The 23,545-nt window shown below is 38.0% G+C and overlaps 1 protein-coding gene across 6 annotated transcripts in view; it reads left to right on the top strand.

The window, feature by feature from the left end:
• CALCR (calcitonin receptor) overlaps positions 1 to 23,545 on the top strand; it is a 154,441-nt gene that overhangs the window by 83,333 nt on the left and 47,563 nt on the right. For all 6 annotated transcript variants that reach the window (XM_021551731.3, XM_021551735.2, XM_031503834.2 and 3 more), the window contains 3 exons: positions 9,484 to 9,637; positions 12,816 to 12,926; positions 20,607 to 20,719. In XM_021551731.3, the coding sequence (XP_021407406.1) occupies positions 9,484 to 9,637; positions 12,816 to 12,926; positions 20,607 to 20,719 (378 nt within the window). The remainder of the gene's footprint in view (positions 1 to 9,483; positions 9,638 to 12,815; positions 12,927 to 20,606; positions 20,720 to 23,545) is intronic.

Raw genomic sequence — 23,545 nt, forward strand, 5'->3', positions numbered from 1 at the left:
ACTGCTCATGACACCTGCTGCATTTAAACTTGTGGTGATGTTGACAAAAATGAGTACCAAGTTATACTTGTTATACTCCACAGGTGAAGGAAGAGTTTCCTTACAAATAAAATTCAAAAGAAGATAAATAAGATTATCTAATAAAAGTTTGAACTTGGTGAGACAGAACTGCAAGTCTGAAGAGGATTATGCATATGACTTTTCATTTCTGTGTTTTATAGGCTAAAGTGTATCATGGGAATATGTGTTTGAAAACTGCCCTTAATGTTGTTCTGTGAAACAAACTGAATTAAGTAGTGATGGATTTTCACTGTTTATAGTTGATCTGCTATTAGGAAAGCAACCAAAATGAAAAATAACCTTATAAATATATTTATTAGTTCAAATGCTATTTTCAACTGTTTCATATCAACATTACATTTATTTTAATGTATGCAACATTGTTGAGTAATTGTGGTTCTAAACATGTTGTAAATTCATTTCTGCCTGACTAATAATAATTCATATAAGTTGAATCCTTTTGCTAATCTCTACTTGTGAAACCTCAATTTATTATTGATCATCATAAAATCATAGACATTACAGGCAGTCAGAATTGAGAATACTGCCCAGAGCCTAAGTTACAGAATGATCAAAATGTATCTGAGTGATGCTGCTGGGAACAACCACCTCACTACCCTGATGTGGTACGAGTAATTTGCGTGATGTCTGCCACCTTATTCCTCATCTAGCTCTAGCTCTGTGCTCCTGAAGAAAACCTTCTTCTTCTTCTTCTTCTTCTTCTTCTTCTTCTTCTTCTTCTTCTTCTTCTTCTTCTTCTACTTCTTCTTCTACTTCTTCTTCTTCTTCTTCTTCTTTTTTCTTCTTCTTCTTCTTCTTCTTCTTCTTCTTCTTCTTCTTCTTCTTGTGTTTTCTTGGTTAGCTCCTCCTGCCTCTACTTCTCATCTTCTTCTTTAACATTTGAATGTGAAATATCTCTGTGCACCTCCTCATCAAATCCCATGCTGTAGAAGCAAAAGAACCCACATGCTGTAGAAAATATGTTGGAGACCATAAGCAACTGCTCTACCTGCTCTACCTGGGTTGTACCTCTCCTCTTAGCCTAGCAGAGTTTGTCTACAACCCTGCTTGCCCACTTAAATTTATATAGATAAAAAATGAAAGGAAAGTAGAGAACAGTAAGAGAATGATGGATAGAAGGAGATAAAAAGAAAACAATTAAATGAGATAATGGAGAATCCAGGAGAACAGCAAAGAACACATTATTTCAGGAAAATATTGAATCCATGGTTCAGGATTAGGACCCTTCATCAAAGAAGAGCTGAAGAGATGGAGAAATAATTGAAGAGAGTTAATACATTTCTGCTTACTTGGTCCCAAGAAAATTTGGGACCTGAGGTATACTAGAGTATTCTGGCGTTTGTGACCATTTGGGCTGGTTGTTCTACCTATCCTACAGGGGTGCATGTGACAATGCACTGCCTATGAAATCACCCATGGACAGAGATGTCTGTAACAAAGAGCCGGAGAGAAACCAGCTTTCTTCTGGTTTGAATCCCATCTGATCTGCACAGCTTAATAGGGGTCTTGACAAAGAACAACAATTCTTCCTATAAAAAAACAATGCCAAAAAAAGAAATAGATCCAGCTTATTTTTGCTCCCAGTCAAGTGACAGGACTGTAAATATTCTCATAACTAAAATTGTCAACAGCACTTTGAGCACTTGAGGTGCTTTAACCTACAGTATGGGTTTGTAGGTCAGCCCTGGGGCACTGATCCTTGCCCTGTTGTCCCCAGATCTTTTAAATCTCTCACCCATGAGAGCATGTGTGCAATGTTAGATCTGTGTTCATTTCTGCAGCACTCCAGGGTAGGATTTATTTTAAAAACTCTTTAGTGAGATCTGCATTAATTTTAAATATCTTTGCACCAAAGAGCAGTTCATATTCTGACCTCAATGGATAACTTAACTTACATTTTCATGCTTCCAGTCTCTATGTGCCTTCCTTCCCCACTGCAGTGGGAATACTGTGCTCTACTTTGACATTTCTTAGGTTTTAATGTCCCTTTTGGTAGGGAAGAAGCCAAAGTCACAGAAGTAGACCATGAATAAACTTTTTTTTTTCCTTCACAAAACTTATCCACAATAGTGCTGTGAGACCAAATATGAAAAATATTTTGCCTCAGACATTTTTCCAAAAACTTCCCCATCTGCAGATGGTAGAAGCCATTCATTTTTTGCATTTTATTTATTGTTTGTGATGAATAAAGGGTTTCTCTCTTTCAAAAAGGCTGTTCCCACTCTGTTGGTTCTTCAAATCACTCTGTTGTTCATAGAACTGTGAGACATGTCAGCCACTATCTGAGGCTGAGGAAAATACAGTAATTAAGGTGATTTGTGAAACAGACAGGACTGATCTCCTATCTCTCTCCTCTACCCACCCCACAAGACAGCCTCTAGATCTCCCTTCTTTGATGACTTCCATGGTTTTCTGTCATTCTGTCATTTGTGACCTGCACTCCCCGTTGGTCACTGCGAGTTGTTGCAAAGCAGCCCAACCTTTTGAGGTTTTTGTTTTCCCCTCTGGGCTCCATGCTCTCTGTTTGTGCTGTTTGGCCACTGTAGGTGCTGGTGGTTCCCCTGTGGTGGTCACCCCTATTGAGCAGGGGAGACTTTTACCTGAAATCTCTTTTCTTAGTGTAGCTGTGATTCCGTAACACAATCTCAGAGCTGGAGCACACCCTGCCCCTCTATACAGAGTCACTGCTTTCCTCAGATTCTTCTCATATCTCTCCTTCAATTTTTTGTCACAGATAAAAGATTACTTACTGGTGTGTCCAGACACTTCCTTCCCACCACCTCCTTTAGACTTGTCACCGAGGGCTTTTGGTACCTTCTGATAGAAACCATCTCTTTTATGCATGTAATTTTTTGCATAGAATTTATAGCCCTTCCATGTACAGATCCATAATAACCCGTCTTTGCCAAAAAAAACCTGAAGCATCAGTTGTTCCAAGACCTAATTTAGAAATACAAGCAACTCCCTTGCTTTTGGATGCAGGATAATGCCTCACCATATAATCATCTACTATAAAAAGGGAATTCCACTGGAAAATTTAATTGTTCATTATGTCATAGCTCACTTTATACTGATGCTCTCTAGTTTTTTGCAATTATTGAGAGCCACAGAATGTGGCTGAGATTTTTTTTTTCCCTCAAGTACATGAGTCCTGGTATGCTGGAGCAATTAGTTCATGTCCTCAGTGCACATGTCTCTTCACAAGAAAGATGGAGCACCAGCACAGTGTGCCCAGCAGCATCAAACTTCTGAAAATGAGGAAGAAGAAGTTTTGGGTCTGTCCTGTGTGATCGATCAATTTTTGAACATTGACAGAAGAGATTTCTATTCTCTGCTTTATTTTGTCAAGTAAGAACTGTGCCTACAAATGGCCCTGGAAATGATGATTGATGAAGTAGTTTTTCCCACATACACCAATTTTGTGTCCTGAGCCAACCACAATATGCATAGTAAGGACTAAACAGATACTGCAGCTGAAGGCCACACTATTTTTAATTAGGCCCACTGGACCAATATTCTATTTTAAAATAAATTCATTTTGAGTGAAAAACAAATTGTGCACATTCACTGAGTCCAGATCTGTTAAATTGTTACCAAGCCCTAATCACAAAGATCTGCAGAGTCTGGTGCTTCTTTCCAACACCTGAAAGACTCGTGAATAATTCCTGTTCACAAAACATTGAAAATTAATTCTATGAAAAGCGAAATGTAATTTTCAGAGACTGCATAAACTGGTGTATTTTGGAATAGAGCTGTGGTAGGGTAGGTTCAAGCCTCCAGAACCATTAGTCAAGCACATGCCACCATGATGGGGGAGCTGCCCATGGTGCACCTGTTTGATCCTCACAGCTGGGAGGGCAACACGCACTGGTGGAGTGGTGTGGCCACAAACTCTGCTGGGCTCCTGCTCCTGCTCAGCTCAGTGGCTCTCAGTGTCCACCTCTGAAACCCATGCCTGTGCAGGTACTGTGAGAACAAGCCTTTTCCTGCTTATACAGCATCTCTTCCAGCATCTTGTCCAGAGCAGATCTCCCATGGGCCAGAAGAGCTGCTGAAGATCTGTCACCGCCTCCTTTGTCTCGCTTCTTCTGAGCCTTCTTGCTGTCTGGCACCTCTGGCAGCCCAGGATCTTCCTCAGCCTTGGATGGTGAGATCCCCCTGGGTCTCATCACCTTAGGCCATGCCTTTGGAAGCTGCTGTTCTGCATGTACACTTCACTCTGTAACTATTTATGGATTGCTTCACGCTGTAAGTATGTGCACTCAGAAGTTCTGAACCTGTTCTCACACAAGGGAAGCTCAGGAAAGCAAATTGCTGATATTTTAAGGTGGCAAGGATTAGTGTGAGACTTTGGGAGTCAAGCTGCTCATCATTTCCCAAGAAACAGGAATGCTGTATGCTATTCACCCAGTTTCGGGGATGATCAGGACGTTTTAACTACATCTTTGCTTTTTTAAAAAATAAGGCTGTTGCTATGCAGCTGATTGCAGCAAAGAGGCCTCTCACAGGAGGATAATCAGGGCTTCAAGAAAATATCCATGAAGTATTCTGGATTAGCCCACGGATTTTATCAGGCTAAAATGAATGTAAAGCTTCTTCTGTAAGCAAATTTTGTAGAAATGGAAAAGAACTGTAAGATTTATGATTTGATTTTCAATACAACAACCTTGTCTTCATCTACTGCACCTGATAATCTCATGCTTGTTTAAACAGCTGCCAAAATCTGCCATGTTAGTCATATGGGATCTCACTGAGATAATTACCATCCTGCTCCAACAGAGGTAGAGTATGGGAAAATTCTAACATTCAGTGATTAAGTAAAACATGTCATGTTGTAGTATTTCCCCAAAGAAATTGCCTGCTGCTTCCTAGCACACTTCTGATGGATAGAAATGATTATGTTTACTGAATATCTTATGCTAATGACCTTCCTAAGGTATCAGTTATTTTCTTATCTGTCCCAACACTAACAATTGTGAAAAGTAGTTCGAACATAATCAAAGTATGAGAAGGGCTCTGAAACTCATCTAAATATCATGCTGAGCTCTTGCTCTAAAATGTGATGTATGGAAGAATAGAGTTTAGTGATCCACAAAGAGATGACTGCACACAGCAGTTTTAAAAGAATTATACCAAGTGAATGTTTGAGCTGTTGAAATCAATAAAAAATAGTTAGAGCATCCAGAATTTCTACTAGTCTGAGCTCACCAATAATTGTTGCTAAATTACTATTTTTAGTGGAAGAGGGGGAGAGAAAAAAGACAGCTACAAATGCCTTCTTTTCCCAAATGTCATGTACAATTAGTGTTAGTGTCCTGCAAGCTCCTTGATGGCAGAGGAAAAATATTTGGGGATGCTTATTCATCATGTCCAATATTTTGTGGGGGAAGAAAAAGTGAAAGACTTTTATGTTTAATTTATATGCATTCTCCCTTGCAGAAACGCAACAGCCTGGCACAGGTTAACAGCAGTTTGTCTTACAGAAACCAGGGCATTGTTTGTTCATTCTTGTATAATTTAATAATGAAGTCAAATTTTTTGCAGAATCCTTTATTCATTCTAGGTATAAAGTAAACTTCAGCATTCCCAGCAGCCTGTAATTTCTCTTTGTAATGATAATTCACTTTTTTATGTCAGTCATTTGTCACGTGGTGGCTTGGTGGTCGTATGTATGACGTCATTTACTTGGACTTTTAGGAGTGACATCATATGTACGGCTGCTAAACTGCTGCATGGGACATCACTTAAACTGTTTTCTCCTGAAGATTTCAGTACATTTTTAAGCAATGATCACATTGATTATTGTGAATTATTTATTTCTCCTTAATAAAGAATGTTTATAAATGAATGACGCATTCCTTTATTGCATAAACATCATCTATATTTCCATCTGAAGTAGCTGATGAATGGATGGGAAGGCTTTTTAATGTGCAGTAATGGAGTCTGAAAATTTAAAATTTATTCCATATTTTATGTGTTCAATATTTGTAAGTAGTTGCCAGGTGAAGATTAATTGACCTGGGCTTTTTTGTGGTACAAATGCATCTTTTAAGTCTTAATTTCTAAAATACATTGACAAAACAATTAAAACATTGTAGCAGAGATGAGTTGAAATCATTAATTCCACGAGAGCTGCTACAAATGCTGACACTCAGATATTCAGGGGACATTCCCAGCCTCTCCCATTAACATGATACAGACTAAACTTTCTCTCCCATGTAGCCATATCCAAGCTCCTGCTCTTTCTGAAAAGAGAATAATGACAGAGAGATGTATTCCTGCCCCATTTGCCTTTTTCTGACTGTACAGTAAGGAGTGAGGAAGACTAAAACAAATAATAATGTCTGACATTACAAACTGCATCAAAATTCTTGTCTGACTGAACTGCGGGTATATAAAGGCTGGATCATCAGCCCACTGGACTGACTTTGGGAAGTCAGGCTTTAAATTCTGGGTGGTGGACATGGGATTCTCTTTTGCATGGTAAAAATCCAGTATTTGAAACAGGGATATGACTTCTCCACCTCCAACAAGCCAGAAAAATAATATTGCATTAATCTGCTGAAGTGGTAGTTTGATTTAAATGGAGAAGAAAATTGTGTTCAAGCTTCAAAGGCCAGCTTTTTAAATCTAGCCAAACAAAAATGAGGAACAGTGATCAAATGAAAGAGCAGATTTAAAGGGCATATCACAGATGAATAATCCCAGTGACATACCTATGTATAACCCCTTAATTTGATTTCACACACAAACTATTCAATTGCATAAAAAGTGCCCAAAAAGATTTTTGGGCAATTAACTTTGAAAATCTGAGTCATTGTGTTTAGTAGAAATAAAAATAAAAAAGGAAAACAAAAAAATTAAAAGAATAAAAGTCATTTAAGAGACAATTACAAATCCAGTGTTATTCCAACTTTTATCCAAACTTGCTTTCATTTTACTGGAGACCATTAAGTGATTTCCACTGATGAGGTTTAGTGACATAACTAATTCATATTTTTATCTGTCCGAGTGAATTGTTGGCCTAAATGTGGGCAGTAGAAATTTTGCTGGCAATTTCAGCTGCTCCAAGATTGCCTTGTGCAGGGGCAGTAGATTGGGCGTCCTGGTTACATGGCTGAGCACTCTTATATAATTTTGTACACAATGCAAGACACCATAGGCATTGTCTACCTTCAAGGATCAGAATATTCTCATTAAACTCTACCCAATAAGACTGACTTCTTCAGGAATTGCACGCTGCAAGTAACAAAACTATCTATAAGAGTAAAGGTGACTTTAGTGTCTGAATTGTGTTTCACCCCTCAAAACCATCATCCCACACATAGATGTTTTCCCAAACTGGCCCAGAATTGCAGAGAAATTATCAAGAAGAAAGATATTGCATCAGAAGTCCTCCTTGGAACTTGAAACTGTTATTTCTGTCTTGAGAACAAACAGCTTGAGGTATTATTCAAAATAAGAATGGGGAAAATTAGCATGCAGTATCTACTAACCACTTCAGAGCAGCACCAGAGCCTGTGTCATGGACATGGACATGAAGGGCTAAGACAAAGCTGAGGTTGTTCAAAGAATCTCATCTGCACTTTCCTGTGCTGGATTTACGATTTTGCTTGGCTGGTTTTTAAAGGTTCTTGGGGACTCCAGCTGCTCCTCTTAGTTTTTTTTAAAACTAAGAAACATGTGATGTTTGGCTTTGCTTCTGTATTTCCTGTTCTGACTTTCTAGATATTTAATTTTTCACTTGTATGGCCAGGTGAAATGTTCCAAATGGCTTCATTGCCCAAAGGTACCTTGGGGGGAGGGGGAGAGGGTGATGTATACATATATCTGAAATTTATATAAAATTATCTCTGCCAGAAAATATTTTCATTCTTATTCTTCCTACTTTATTTCAAGCACCTACTTAAGTACAACAAGATTGACTGCCTCCATGTCCTCCAGCTAGCAGGTGTATACAGTTGAAAACATCTGTGTCAAGAGATGAAATCAGATCAGATTAGAAAAACATAATTGATTTGATTAAACTGACATGGTTTGGTACAGAAGTATCAGGATAAAAGTAATGGCTTTTTTTTTAATGAAGTCAAACTGTGGTTTTGCTGTGTATTTACAAGGGTGGTTTAGCATGCAAATGGAGAGGGATACTAACATATTGATGGACTACAATTGCCTGTGATGTGACATAAAAAGGGGCAGCAAAATGTAAGAAGTAAGCCAATATTTGAACTTTCAAACCTGTCATGCTTTAAGTTCAAACAACTATGAATGCATGCCTAAAGATCTCTGTATTAGCATTTGCTGCTAAAAAGGTCAAGTTTTTGTGTTTATCAGAGTCCTAGACTTTGAAGGAGCCTGCAAATGAATCTGAATGTGCTTGTGATGGCTTTAGTACCATTTAGTGTCGGGGAAAACAGAGGGTGATAATAGGAAAGTGCTACAGCAATGCTGCTTTTGAGTGGGGAAGCAGTGGAAGTCATCTTTTACAAGCAAAGAAGAGTCATGATACAGGATTGAGGCAGAACAGGACAAAATAAACCTCCACACCTTCATTTCTGCTCACAGACCTTGGCTGTACAAGTGGGGGAGGGAAAGAGGGATAGACGGAGGATGGAAGGAAGGATGGAAGGAAGGAAGGAAGGATGGATGGATGGAAGGAAGGAAGGAAGGATGGATGGATGGATGGATGGATGGATGGACGGATGGATGGATGGATGGATGGATGGGTAGCAAAAGGACATAAGTGACCTCTCTAGCTGAGATCTTTGACTTCCAGAGGCAGTGATCTTTTCCTTTAACCGACAGGCAGCTCAGAATGGGATAATTCAGAAGATGCCACTATATCAAAGAGGACCTTGCTATTTAGACTATCAAGTTTAGGGAGACTTTTAAGGTACTTAACTAGGAGATAAAGTCAGGTATTGAGGTTTAAACTCTACCTGGTGTTTCTATGAACTGTTGCAGAAGCTCAAAGCAGGTGACATAAAACATGAAGCAATCAGTTGACAGCAAAGATTGTGTCACTGAGATGTTTTTTCTGCACTGTCTAGAGTTAAATCAGCATAAGTAAATAGAAATTCATGGGTTTAACTTTGGGAAGACAGAAAATTCTCTTGCAGACACTAAATTAAATGAAAATATTTTGATGACTTTATCAAGTATTTAGTGACCCTCTCTTCACCAAGAAAAATGGCTTGGTTAAAATATTATGTTTTCATGAGATAAATTAATAAAATTCATTAATTAGCTTGTAAGTAGCACAAGGCCCATCATAATGATAAACATATGTGCAAATAAAAGGCCTTTCAAGAATTAATAATAAGAATTTCTGATCCTCACTTTTTAAAAATGTAATTCTCTTTGCTTATCCAGTTGTACTAACAGCTTTTCCTTTCCATACAGAGAATTGTTCCAAGTCTTTCTTCTACTGTAAATTATACTGATCCTACATTAGAGCCTGTAGTAACTGAAAATTCAATCATACGGCAGAAGATTATAGATTCACAGTTCAAATGTTATGAAAGGATGAACAGAGCTCCTCCATACAAGAAAAAAGGTAAAAAGGGTTTTTAAGAATCTGTATTTTGACATGTGTGGTTATATAACTATAAACAAACATTTTTTTTCTCTATACTAACCCAGTCTTCCTCAGTGTGCAGTTTCCTTTCCACAAGCAGTAATCAAATTCACACTTAGCATCCTCCTAAGTGCAAAGAAAGGAAAAAGTCTGGAAGGAGCCCAGGGAATTGAACAGCTCTTCATTCCTCTGTCCCTTACATTTCTGGCTCAGTACTTTGCTGCTTGGGTCTCTCTTGTTCTTGCTTGGGGGATAGCATTTTCCTGAACCTCTCAGCAAGGTCACACCTGATTATGAATCCTAAATATAAACATTGTTCTGTTTGCATCACTCAGTGTTTCAATTTTTTTGCCATTTATCTATTGACTGCTGTGTGTTGTGTTCTGTACCAGCACAAGTTCCATGTACTCTATATTCAGAAGCAACAATAGGAAAAAGGAGTTTATAAAACATCTTTATTGAATACTACGCATATGTGAAAATTAATATAAAGGGAAATGACAAATAGTAGTGGTGCTGAAATTGCATATAAAGCAGCATTTCTGTTTGGGACTGAGAGTTCTGGTCACTTTTCCTCAAAGAAGATATGAATGAAGATACGAGGAGCTAGAGAAAAAAATATCAAGTTTGAGACTTATGCATGTAAACAACAGATACTGAGGACATCGTTTAAAGGGAAAATATATTTTAAACAATTAAAAAAATACCTAACCTAATAACGGTGTTGGAGATAATGTGGGATTTTTTTGTAATACAGGAATAAAGACATTTCTACAGCTCTTATCTTAAAAATTTTACTGGGCTCTGTAAGACACAAAGAATAATTAGAAGTTAAGAAAATCAGGTCTTTGTGTAGAAATATTTGGGAATGAATATAGAGATCCCCACTGCTTAAAATAGGCTTTAATTCAGGTGAATAATTAGGAATACCCACAAGCAGTTAAACAGGGTTATTGGATAGAAGGAATGATGTTTCAGGCATAAATAAGCCTTTTAGTTGCTGGACTTGCAGGAGAAGTAACTCACTGTTTCTTGTTAGAGTACTCTTTTAGTCTCCAGATCTATAAACACCTGATTTTTGCACCCATTGTGAGTAACTGCTGGATTAACCTTTCTTTTGCACTCAGCTTGTGTGATAAGTTGCAAAGGGCCGATTTTCCAGCATGAGCTGGGAATTCATAAATATCAAGACATGAATTCCTAGTAGTGTTCTCAAGGGCAGTGCTGTCACAGGAGGACAGCAGGGAAGTGCCTGCAGTCCTTCAGTTGGCAGCCAGATCTAAGTGACACCACTGGGGCTGTGGGTTCATGGCAACATGCACTTAATTTGTTTATAACCCAGAATGAAGATATTGGGTGACTACACAATGGTGCCAGCAACACTGAAGTTGTGTTCTGAACTGAGGATATAAATAAAATGAGGAACTCAGGCACATGACCACCCCTCCAGAGCAGCACACTGTGTGTATATATATATATATATATATATGTCTGTGTGTGTATATGCATACATAGATAGATAGACAGATAAAGATAAATGTGAGCATATATATATATATCCTAATAATTACCTTGAAAGACAAGCCCATGATGCATAGATTGACCTATGTGATTATTTTTATTTATCAGGCCAGGCAAAGGATTTAAAATTTTAAAACTAGATATTCCCTCCAACTCCATTTGGCACTACTTTTCAAAAACAAGCTCAAATTGCAATAATTTTCTACTCTTCTTCTTCTTTGATATTACAAAAATATTCCTAAAAGTTTTTCAGATGCATTTCAAATATATAGAAGAACATGACAATGCCCGAAGGAAAGATAACAAACTGTTGATATGATGATTAGTTAATTAAGTTAACAAGTAACATTAGCACATTTAACTTGATAACTGAAAAATATATGTGCATAAAATCTTAGCTAATGAAGAAAAAGTGTGCATAAAAATTTCTTTTCTGAACCAGATTTAATCTGGAAAAACTTAACTTTGGAATTTTTATGCTTTTTATTTTTAATCAACAACTACTTGACATACAAACAGTTATTGGTGCAAATTGGAACCATTCAAGTGTCTTTTTACTGTTTTCTTGCTTCAGTAAGAAAGTTTATCTGTGGATAGTTTCAAAAGCTTTAGAAACAACTAACTACCCATATGTTAATAACTTGCTTCTATTTCTTCTATTATGATTCCTTCAGAAACAGCCTTCATTTTAATACTTCTTCAGGCCCAATATGAAAAAAAGCTAAAATGTATCTTATTCTATTTCACTTTAAGCTGATGGTTTTGGTGATAAATACTTTTTCCTCAACACAAACTGGCTTTGAATAAAAAATAGCCAGGAAGTGTAGGGGGGGTTTAATGTGTTTCTTGTATAAATGCACAATGAGTCATGTTGCACGTTACAGCAAGAAGTCTTAGAGCACAATTTCTGAGGACCACGGCATGTACAATCTCTGTAACAGAGCAGCAGTGAGCTGTGTTCTGCCTCCTGGCACTGCTGCTGTTTGGGGGCTGGGAACATCCCACAGCCTCAACAGCATCACCTTCCCAGAAGGGGCATGGTGAGGACAGGGTCACATCATGCTGACCTAAACATCAGCAGGCAGAATCTGCCTGCTCCACATCAGTCTTGCACCTGTTTCACTGGATTTGTAGCTACATCATCAATCTCTGGTGTCGGACAGGGCAACAGCCTGACAGGGATCTGTGTCTGCTAATGTTGCTTTTTGCTGGGATGTCTCCACAAATGCTTCCTATCTTTACGTTTCAAATGCCTGATTTTCAAACCTACTGAGCAGCAAAAGGTGAAATGAAAAGTGGATGTCTCACGGGTCTTTGGGTACACTAGTGTACGTGCTGACAGAAAAAGAATCAAGAAGTTTGTAGGATTGGATCTTACATTCAAAGTTCAATTCAACATGCTTTAAAATGTAACTTTCTGGTAAAATGAACACCACTAACATCAGGTCAGTAAAAACAAGTACCTTGTAGCACCTGAATGACACTCTAAGTGTAGCAATATTAAAAGGATATATTACAAAAAGAAAACTTGATTGTATGCAGGACCAATAATCCTTGAAAGGCTAGAACAGAGTGTTTCAGGAGGGAATTAACTCTTTTTGTGGAATTAACTCTTGCAATCCTCTTGAATGTCCAGGTCTGTTCTGCAACCGAACATGGGATGGATGGTTGTGCTGGGATGACACACCAGCTGGAAGGCTCACTGCTCAGAATTGTCCAGATTATTTTCCAGACTTCGATCCAACTGGTACAGTATTTCTTTTTTATCATTTTATCTTTCAAAGGTAGTCTTCAGAACATTTGTACCATTGAGTGGATGTGCTCAATCCAGTGGTATTTTTGCAGCTCTGTGAAATCTCAGAAAGTTTGGTAGAAATTAAAACACATAAAACTTTTGGGTTCAGTAATTAGCATATTTTAATTTTTAAAATATTTAATATGTATTTATATTTATGTAAATATAACCAATGGATTTATGGAATCTAGCTTGTGAAAATGTCCGCTTCTGATTTACATCAAAATATTCTTAGCACCTCATTCTAAGATTTTTATTATGAAGAGAAGATGCTTATGTGCTTGAAATATGTATCAGTATGTTCTTTGTTTGGTTTATATTGGAAAATATAATTTTATGAAAGAAGATGAGAAGAAATAATGTTCTTTCAGTCTCTGAGTTTCAGTTCTTAGCTGAATTATTCATACAAATACTAAAAGTAGACTGAGAGAAGTAATTGAAGAATGCTTAAAAGGAAAAATTAAAAATCAATGGAAGTATTTTTAAATAGATACGAGGAAATATTAGACACAAGTTTAATTCTGCAAAGAGTACTGTTTGAAGAGAGACATAATTGTGTGTTCCTTGCTCAGGACATGTTACTTATAGCTGGTCCTTAATGTCACATGGTGCTAAATTCCACATAGTCACAATGTACCAATTGCAGTTAAAATATATGAAATTAAACATTTGGGAAGGAGAGTGCATAAATCTGAAAAATTTAAAAAAGCTTAACCCCATTGCATGTGCCCAACAGGAAATTAAGGAAACAAACTATTGCATAGCTGGGAGTTAATGATCCAGCACCATTAACTAAAATTGTTGATTTTTTTTGAGCTTATTGCTTATTTAGAAACTGAGAGTTTCCAGATTGAATCAAGCCCTGTACACATTTTGCTGAATCCAATTTACAATAGCAGCCATATTGATTTTTATTTCTGTTCTTCATTAATCAAGCTGTCCATAATTACAGAATTCACACAGCAAGGTGCAAATTTCTAATGTTAGACCCAGTCTGGCCTCCATTCAATCTTTGGTGAAGGAGTGCTTTTCTTTCTAGTGAAAGTAGGCTTTGGACAGGATGGATCAAACGAAATCTGTTTGCTCAGGAATCCTGTGCTTGGAAAGTGAGCTTGTGTGGTGAGGTCACTATGCACTTCCTGTGGAAACACCCTGAGACCAACCCAACACATCTTTCCAGCAAGTTACACCCCTGAGACAGACAATGGGCACCAAATCACAAGGTCTTGTCTTTTGTGCCCTTTCTTCACAAGACTTGATCTCTTTTCAGTACAGTGTCATAGTTTTCAAGAAGAAGTCTTGGAGCAGGGTCATGATCATGGCTCATCATTGGAGCATCTGGGAACAACAGAATGGGAAGCTGAAACCCTCAACTGCAGGATTGCCTTTCACTCAGGCCTCTCTCTCTGTGGACCAGTACTTCAACCATTAGACTATTTGCACACAAGATTCCAAAAGAGCATTTTAGAAGAATTGGCCAAACTTGGTTCAGTTCCCAGAAAGAAGTGCCTGCATTCAGGAGAGAGCCTGAGACTCTGGATCCTGAGGTTGCACAAAATTTTTCCTGCATGCATATTAGTAGTGCCTTTAAGATGTGGTATGTACCTTCTGCTCCAGACCCCATTTTACTCATTATATCCTTCCTACACAGCAACAGCCTTTTTTATGATTAGGAAGATCTACTACAAGTCTTTTCCTTTCCCTGCTTCCATGGTTTTCAACAAAGAAAAAAATATATGGCACTAACAGTCTTGTTTTATGTTATATATTTATATAATCCATGCAATGCTCGGCTTGTACCTGCAGAGGTGGGTGTTTGGCAGCCTTGTGATCAGAGAAGTTCCCCCATGACTAAAGGTCCTCATCCTTCATAGATAGGAGTGATTTCAGAGCCACTCTCCTACTTGCTCCCCAACCATCTATTCTCAAGTTTTCCTCTTGTCTGTCTCCAGTGACTTGTTCTGAACTAATTGCTCTGCTACAACAGCACTCTTCAAAGAAACACTTGAAGCCATCCATGGAGAAGCACCTCACTCCACTTTGTAATGTTCATTAATGCCAAGGCCTGTGGCTTGTACACTGATTGCAAATCACTCCTTAATGTACAAATGCCTGTCATGAAGTCTGGCCCACAGTGTGTGCATACTGCAGTTACTCTTTCTGGTAAGATTTAAAGGTTGAAATTTGTGAATTTTTTAGTATTCCTGTTCTCTGTACACAGCCGTAGGAAGAAAAGCCTCCTTCAGTAATTAATTTCCTACTGTTCTCTCTGCTGTCCTCTTTAGGAGAAATACCTGTGGTCTTCTGGACAAGTATTTTCCTCTGGGGCATTTCTCTCCTCCTGTCAGACTCTTTGCCTGAATCCTGGTCAGTTAACCCTGTTTCCCAGTTTTGGCAGCAGTTCAGCATCTCCTGGTTGAGACAGAGCTGCTTTCCTAGAATAGCTGTTGAGTAACCCAGCATGTGTTACAGATGTGGCATCAAACCAGTGAGTAGTCAGCCTTGCTTTGCAGGTGGCTGGTTGTCACATGGAGACTTAATAAAGTAGGAGGGAGACAAGAAATAAGGGGGGGTGTCTACAAGTCTGTCAACTGCTAATGAAAGTGGCTGCCACTAACAGGTGGCCAAAAGCACAGGCTGAACTGTCCTGAGAAGTCTATCAGGTTTTGTATCACAAGTCATTATTTTCTTTGGTACCTTATTCATGTTAAACAAAATATAGCCAGCTTTTCTGCTGAGAAACAGAAACTTCATCCTAAAAAATAGCAATTTTCCATGATGAAAACTGTAGTGACTGTCAGATTTCCTCCCCACTGAGTCTCTGACATCCAAATACCTCAGTATGTATTTTAGGCATGCAAGTAACCCCATGGATTTCTGAAACAAGTATTTCATGCAGCATTGGTTTGGGCTGCACCATGATCTGCAAAACCACTGTGTATCAGCTAATCAATGGCTATGTCACTTCACTAAGAGGCCATCTACAGCTTTGAGATCTGAAATAAAATAATGTCCTTCCTCTGTATTTATTTTTTTGCTTTGATACTTACATTGTTCATAATTGAAAAAGTGAAACATTATTGTCGGCATAGTATCAAATCCTCCTCCCATCCATATCTGTGGATGCCAAATACCAGCCCTCTGTATCCAATCCCCAACAACATTCAGCACTGATGCCAAGAAGAAATTGATGGAGTATGTTGGCAAGTAAACAAGGTGAAATTGTATTCTGAAGAAAAGAACACAGAAGCAAAGTGAAGGAGAACATGTTCAGTGCTCTCTTCATTTTCTGTCTGACAACTTCACAGTTAACTACCAAGTGCAGTCCCACCTATTTCACTGAACTTAGATCAGTTCTTACTAGACAGGAATCTGTGTTCTGAAAGAAGCAATCTCTTTCTCACAGTGCACATCATGCACAATGTGATAATGCATAAAAACAAATCAATTTGTCTGGAAAACATAACAAGACCTGCTTTAATGCCAGTGACAGCAGGAAATTCATTGTCTTATCCACTTCTGGCTGTGAAGCTCTGAGCAGGGCTATTTTATGTGCTCCTATTCAGGCAACATGTAATTCTCTCAAATTGTATTTTATATTCATATTTTAGACAGGTTAAATCTTTGGTATAATCCCTCTGAAATGGCTCCAGGTCACACTGAAACTGGTAAGAGTTTAGGTTTTGAGGAATGCAGTATGTAATTCATGCTGGCAATATTCTTACTAATGGAAGAAAAAAAAGTACATTCTAGCAAGGCAGGTTTGCCGAGGGGAACAGGAGGAGCTGAGCCTTGCCCTGTGCCACCTGTGGGCTGTTGGGTTTGTGGCTGGGGAGTCTTACATTGCCCCCCTCACTGTCCCTGTACAGTGCCTTTAGTCAGGATTATTTTGGTGCAGTCATACAACAAGGGAGCCAAATGTGGAAGTTTTTTGTGGCTGACACCCCTTTTCATCTCAGTTTCACTCTCTTTACTTTTTGGCAGAAAGCAGTGTTTAAGGGCAGTATCCACCCCACTTTGTGAACCAAAGGTGCATTTAGCAAAACTCCCCTCAGCTCTCTGCTTTGTTGGGTTTCTGTCTTTAGTTCCTTTTTGTAAGCTGTTACTCAAAACTCTTCATGTAGCTCCAGGAGAAGAGTTTCTAGAAGTGCAATTTGGAAGCAAATCCATATGCATCCATAAGCAATTAGATGATTATTAATCAGATGATGATTAATGTGCTGTTGCCTCTCACAATTGAAGAACATGCCTTGCTTTCCTGCTGTGCCACTGGGAGAGCACTTGTCTTGCTGCAACAAAATCTAAATTTTGGCTGCATTTAACTAAAATAGTTCTGGATTTCTGCTGGTCCTATTTTCTTGTCTTGAAGGATATAATTTAGACAATTATAAAAATGACAAAACTGAACTCTTTGTCCGGCTGCTTCTTTTCTCCCTACCCTTCTGTGTATTTCTGTCTTGCTCCTTAGCAAGTTTGACAGCTGTGTTTTAAAAATCAATTCCTATCCCCATACTGCCCAATATCACTGTTATAAAGATTGTAGTTCTGCTCACTAAGACACTCTGAAGACAGTGATAATCCTTCATTTATTAGGATACTGGAATTGAAGTTTTCTAGGATCTTCATTGCATTATATGAGATCATTTTTTTCATTTTTGAAAATGTTTCTTCCAGGATATTTTACTAAAGATGTAAGTAAATCAGATGTACAACATCAACTATTCCTTCATCAGCAAAACAAAGCACTGCACAGGTCTATCCAAACAATGGCAAAGAATTCAGTGTCTGGTATGTGCTGAGCATGACTGCAACAGTAGAGAACTTTCTTCTTCCATCTTATAACTCACCAATAAACAAAAAACTGATGTTGGCTCCTTTAACATGTGCTAGCTATAGCTCTGGTCTAATTGTGAAAAGCCTGATTGATAGAGCTATCATGTTGTTCCAGAAATATTAAGATATTTGTTGCATATAGATGACTGAAGGTTTTTTAATGAGCATATGATTCATAAAAGCACTATTAGTGGCATAAACAATACCCATGGAAAAAATTGCTACTGGTTAATCTTTCAAGACACTTCACTGCTCTCATGAAACTTGCTTTGTGGATGAGATTACTCTCATCCATTTTGCCAAGACAGTTCTTGAAGTGTCTATCTCTCTCAGTTAACTGCAAAGATTCTGCACAGCTACCTATGAATTATGTAGCTTTAAGGTTCCTACAATCAGGTGAGATCAGTACAATGTGATGTCACTGTTCTTCCACTGCAAAGAATGCAATGCCCAAGTGGTATCCCATCCAAGCTGATAGGGTACAGACAGAGCCTAGAAAATTAGTGCTTACACAGTATTTTAATAATCTCAAAGCCCAAACTTCCATTTTGCCTTGCTATTGTTGTCTTACCCATCCTAGTATGTGTGTATTTTTTCAGACTTTACCATATTCTTCTGGTTAACACAAAGAACCAACACATGCCCAGGTTCAATATCCCCCACCTGCTACTGGGTCACTCAAGAATAACTTGCAGTAGAACAGTGGTTGGATTGCAGCTCTGTTTCTGTATAAAATAGATTTAGAAGAGATGTTTGACCTCTTTGAGTCGCTAGTATGGACAGTAAAGAGGGCTTATTCCCCAGCCGTCTATTCTCATGTCACAGCGAGAAATCTGTGGCACATCAGCACTTTCAGAGTAGGATTAGTTTTCAGTCGGATCAGTGTTTGTCTGGGACAAGGAAAAGTATAAAGTGAAAGGTTTGTCTCTAACTTAAAGAGGCCACATTATACTCTGGCAGAGTGCCTACCCAGGCACTGAAGTACAGAGATGATGGATGACATTGCCATACGTTCTCTGTAGCAGATTAACAGAAGCCGTGCACTTCGCAGAGTGCGCGGGATAATCAGTGCAACGCTTGCACACTGTGTTCCATGGTAGCATAAGCATTAATCTTTCATCTGTGACTCAAAACTTTTTCCAACTTTTGATAGTATCTGGCAATGAGTAAAAGGGAACATTGCTACATGGGCAGTCTGAGATTATCTCAAAGCTTTAGCTGTGGAAGGCTAAAATAACATGTACTGTTCCTCTTGGTATTGTTGATGCACGTATTGATATTTAACAAGTCCCTCAAAACAATGATTTGAAGTCCACAATAATTGCAAAAATATGTTGTGTTCTGGAGGATTTTTTTTTTTCTTTTTTCTGCAAGGTCACTATAAAGTATATTTGTATTCAGAGTAAAATAACTCATTCTGTACTATCTTTACCTTATCCATATGATCAGTTCCTTTCTTTAGGCTTTAGGAGTATGAATCTTACAAATTAACAGAACTATTAATCATCAGATGAAGAAAAGTAAGTGGGAATGTTAACCACAAAAAACGAAAATTTCTATGTTCAGATTCCTATGGTCTCTGTAAAAGTGTATTGACTGGAAATGCTGATAATCTAAGTATAAAGCAAATCAAATTATAGAGCTGGAAAAGGCAAAGGAAATTCAAGATAGACTTTTCAGACTATTTTAAAAGTCAGAGCAATTAAACAGAATTAAAAAACACACTTTTCATACGTCTCTGTGACACTATCTAAGAAAACATCAAATAATTGTTTATTATTTTATACATTTATGATTTTATCCTGTCTTTGTTACTTGGGCAAACATTCCAGTAACTCCCATGTGGCTAATGCTTGAGGAAAGGCCAAAGAAACTGGTCCAAAACTTGACAGGTGATTAGGAGTGACATCTGCATCCAGGGTGCCCCTGGCAGGAGTTGAGGCTGTCGGGGGGCACAGACACAGCCCACGCCTGCAGCTCTGGGCATCCCGCAGAGCTGAGCCCCCCCTGTCCCCCAGCACAGCACAGGACATGCAGAGCCAGGAGCACGAGCCAGGAACACCTTCCATGTGGCAGGGCTGGCAGGAAGGATGCCAGAGCCACCTGTGCGAAGGAGCCAGCGCCAGAGACACCTGTGTAGAGGCCAAAGGCTCGTCAGATTATTGAGAGAGAGAGCTCTGCAGCCATCTTAAATTAAACTGGATACATGGGACCAGTGCCAAAACGTTTGTGAGGCTGCTTCTCCCTGTGCCTGCATGCTGTGCAGACCCTGAGGAGAGCAAGCAATGCTCTGACTCTGCAGGTCAGGATTCCACCGGTGGGGAGGCTGGGAGAGACTTCTCCACCCCTCTGCACAGAGCCCTGGGCTGGGCTGGGCTGTTGGCATCTCCAGCACCCAGGCTCTGGTTTATACATTACCAATTGCCCTTTATCTACACAGTTTTTTTAACTCATTTATACTTGAAACTCTTCCTTCAGGACTGGCATCAGCACCTGTGGTTATTTTCTCTCCCATAAACTGCTGTCAACAGCCTCTTTAAATGGATTATTATCAGCTAAATACTGTGATATATACCCTAGTGGGTGCAGTGAAACAGGAGACAGCTAAACAAGCTTACTACCAGTTAAGTCTCAGAAAAAAGCAAAACAACAAAACAACAAGGTGTATATTAATTACACATGTTGAAAATAATTTCGATTTTATTACACATTTTATTCCCAAAGATATTATTTTATATGGGTTTTTTTAATTCATAATATGCATATATTAAAATAACTATTATTGCAATTTATCATCAGAGAGGGCCTCAAAATATTGTGATGAAACTGGAAATTGGTTCCGCCATCCTGAGAGCAACCGAACTTGGTCCAACTACACCCTGTGCAACTCTTTCACCTCTGAAAAATTGAAGGTATGCTGAACTTAAAGAAGCAGTGGTTGTTTGGCAGTGTTTTGGGCTGGGCTAGCAATAATACACATGAGAGAGACCAGAATAGCCCTATCTCAGCTTTATTTGTTGCACAAGACTTAAATAATGTTGTTCTTGTTATTTTAGCTTATCCAAATTATTTAATGAGTGCTCAAACCTCAATATTGGTTTACTGTGGGGTGGATAATTTAGTGGTTATTCATGTGATAAGTTTTGCAGTATTTTTCAGATACATTTTTAATTCCTGTGATTTTCCCTGATTGACCAACAATTATAAAATAATCTTTTAGAATCTTTTTGCTTTCTGTAACAATAATATTCCAAGATGTTGATGTCTTCTCTTCAGGGCTAGTAATATTAATGTAAGTCAAAATTATTTCTCTTAAGCAAAAAGTATTACCCTGTACTCACACTCTTAAAAAAATTATTTATTAAGGTATCATTAATCCAGAAAATCTTACAAGCAGGAGCACATTTAACTTTGACTTTTACTGAAATAATTGAGAGTATTTACAATAAAGAATTAAGAATTTGCATCAATATTTCTAAAATCAAGGTGCTAAACTGAAAGAGAAGGACTAAATATAAATGCACCAAAAGAAGGAGAGAGAAATCTGAGAAAAGCTTTTAAAAAATTAAATTAGGGAAGCTCATAAAAAAATATATTTCTCAAATGCAAGTGGAGGTTCAGGAAAATATGATTACAGATTTGTGACAGAATAATTTGTGACTATTTGGAACAGTGGAAGGAAAATATTCAAGAAGTAATTTGATTTGGGGTTTGTGTTGGAGGACCTCTTCTTACACAGCCAAAAAGCAGTATGCAGGTATATTTAGTAGTAACTGAGCCCAAAGGGCCTTGGAAACGTCTGTTGGACTAGGCAGGAGGTGAATTCTAAGGGTTTTTGCAGCATGACAAACCATCATGGTAAAATGAGGCTCATCTATGTGACAAGGTAAGAATAATAGTAACAATATTAGCTTACAGAGGCATTACATGGAAGCACCATAAATATAAAATTTTTCCAGATGTTGGCGCATGTAAGGAGGCAAAAAATTTGGTTCTGTTACCTATTATCCATGCCTTTCAGAAGAAGAATTTTGAACATTATTCATGCAGTGAACAGACAGAATATAAAGGAAAATTACATGGACATCATTATTTTTCTAAAACAGAAAGTTTTGAAAAATGCAGAAAGAATCTATGTTTACAGAAATACCAAGTTAGATTATGACCTTTAAACCAAGTCTTCAGTAAACAGAAATGTGCCTCATTTGAAGACTGTTTCCACTTACATACACATAATATATTCACTTTACTGAGTCAAAGGTATTACTCTTAGAGAATTCTCTTCCCTCAAGAGTTCTAGAGGAACAAGGAAGAGCATTTAAGTTTTCTAAATCGAGGTTAAAAAATCTGAACAAACAAAAAATGTAATGAGTCAGCATGTTGTGACATGTCAAGGAATGCAGAAATTTGTAAAAGTGCTCATTATTAGTTTGAAATTAACAGAAAATACCAATATGCTAAGCTTTTGAGACAGTTCATTAAAAAAGACTTATAGCCAGTTCTTAAAAACATAATGATAGACCATATGCTTTGTTTGCTGACATTTCAGCCCATTTTGATCTGTCACCATTGTTAAATTTTAAGGCTTTTTTTAAGCATTTGGCATAGTAAATTTGCAGGATGCAATAAAAAAGCAGTTGCTGAATCCCAAATATAGTTGCTTTAGCACTTGAGCACAGAAAGTTAGATAGATTGAATAACAAAGAATACTCCAGGGTGTACATAAACTTGCATGTAACTATCTGGGGGTCTTTCCTACTTCTAGATATTTTAGGCTATAGGTCATATAAAAGATAGGTAGAAAAATATATTCTTGAACAGATCGTCTGTAAATTAAGTTCAGGCTTTAAGAATATATCCATTTAATATTGTTAAAAAACCACAGCAATCATGTAGTCTAAGTGGAACAAATGTCACACGTACATAGGTGTACCTCTCCCACTACTCTGTATAGGAGAAAGTTGTCTCATCTTCTCCACTCTCAGGCTGTCCTCTCTGGGACTGCAGGTGCCCTCAGAACAGGTTATCAAGCTTTGGTGCTCAGTAACAATGCAGTGGTTAATCTTTGTGAAGAACCAGGTGACCTAGGGTATTTTCAGTAAACACTAATCGTTTTCCCTAACTTGGTGAATGGTATTTACACTCAGATCATATCTCTTCTGCGTGGTCAGATCAGTGTAAATGTGACTCTGGTTTAAATCTGAATCAGGCCACCAACACCTAGGTTATTTAATGAAGAAACTTATTTGAATGTTGTAAAATGTCTCGAGACCAAATTACCTAAGATGTGCACCTTTACTATGAGGAATGGTTTTGCTTTCTGAATTGTTTTCATATTTGTTCTCAAGGGAAAGTTTAAAACTAGTTGGAAACACCAAAAGATATGTGAGTGTCAAAACTTCACGCTACAAAAAGCAAATCACCTAATCACTGAGAAGAGGAAAATTACTCATGCATAGCAAAAGAAAAATTAACAAAGTAGAGCTAAAAAGAGAATAAACCCAGCAGAGAAACTGAGACTTCCAGTGGTGAAGCTGGCATGGCATTTAGCCTCCTTCACTCGCTTTTCTGACAGATCACTGAAGCTTAAGAGCTTAGCTGAGACCAAAGTGGGATATTTAAATACCTCAAAATTCTGATGTCCAGGTGCTGTCCTGCAATTTTATTTTACAACTGGTGTAAAAAATTTGGCATAAATAATTTAGATTTCCCTGCCACGAGTCACAGTGCAAGCCCAA

The sequence above is a fragment of the Lonchura striata genome, chromosome 1, assembly GCF_046129695.1.
Source record: "Lonchura striata isolate bLonStr1 chromosome 1, bLonStr1.mat, whole genome shotgun sequence".
NCBI classification, from domain to species: Eukaryota; Metazoa; Chordata; class Aves; order Passeriformes; family Estrildidae; genus Lonchura; species Lonchura striata.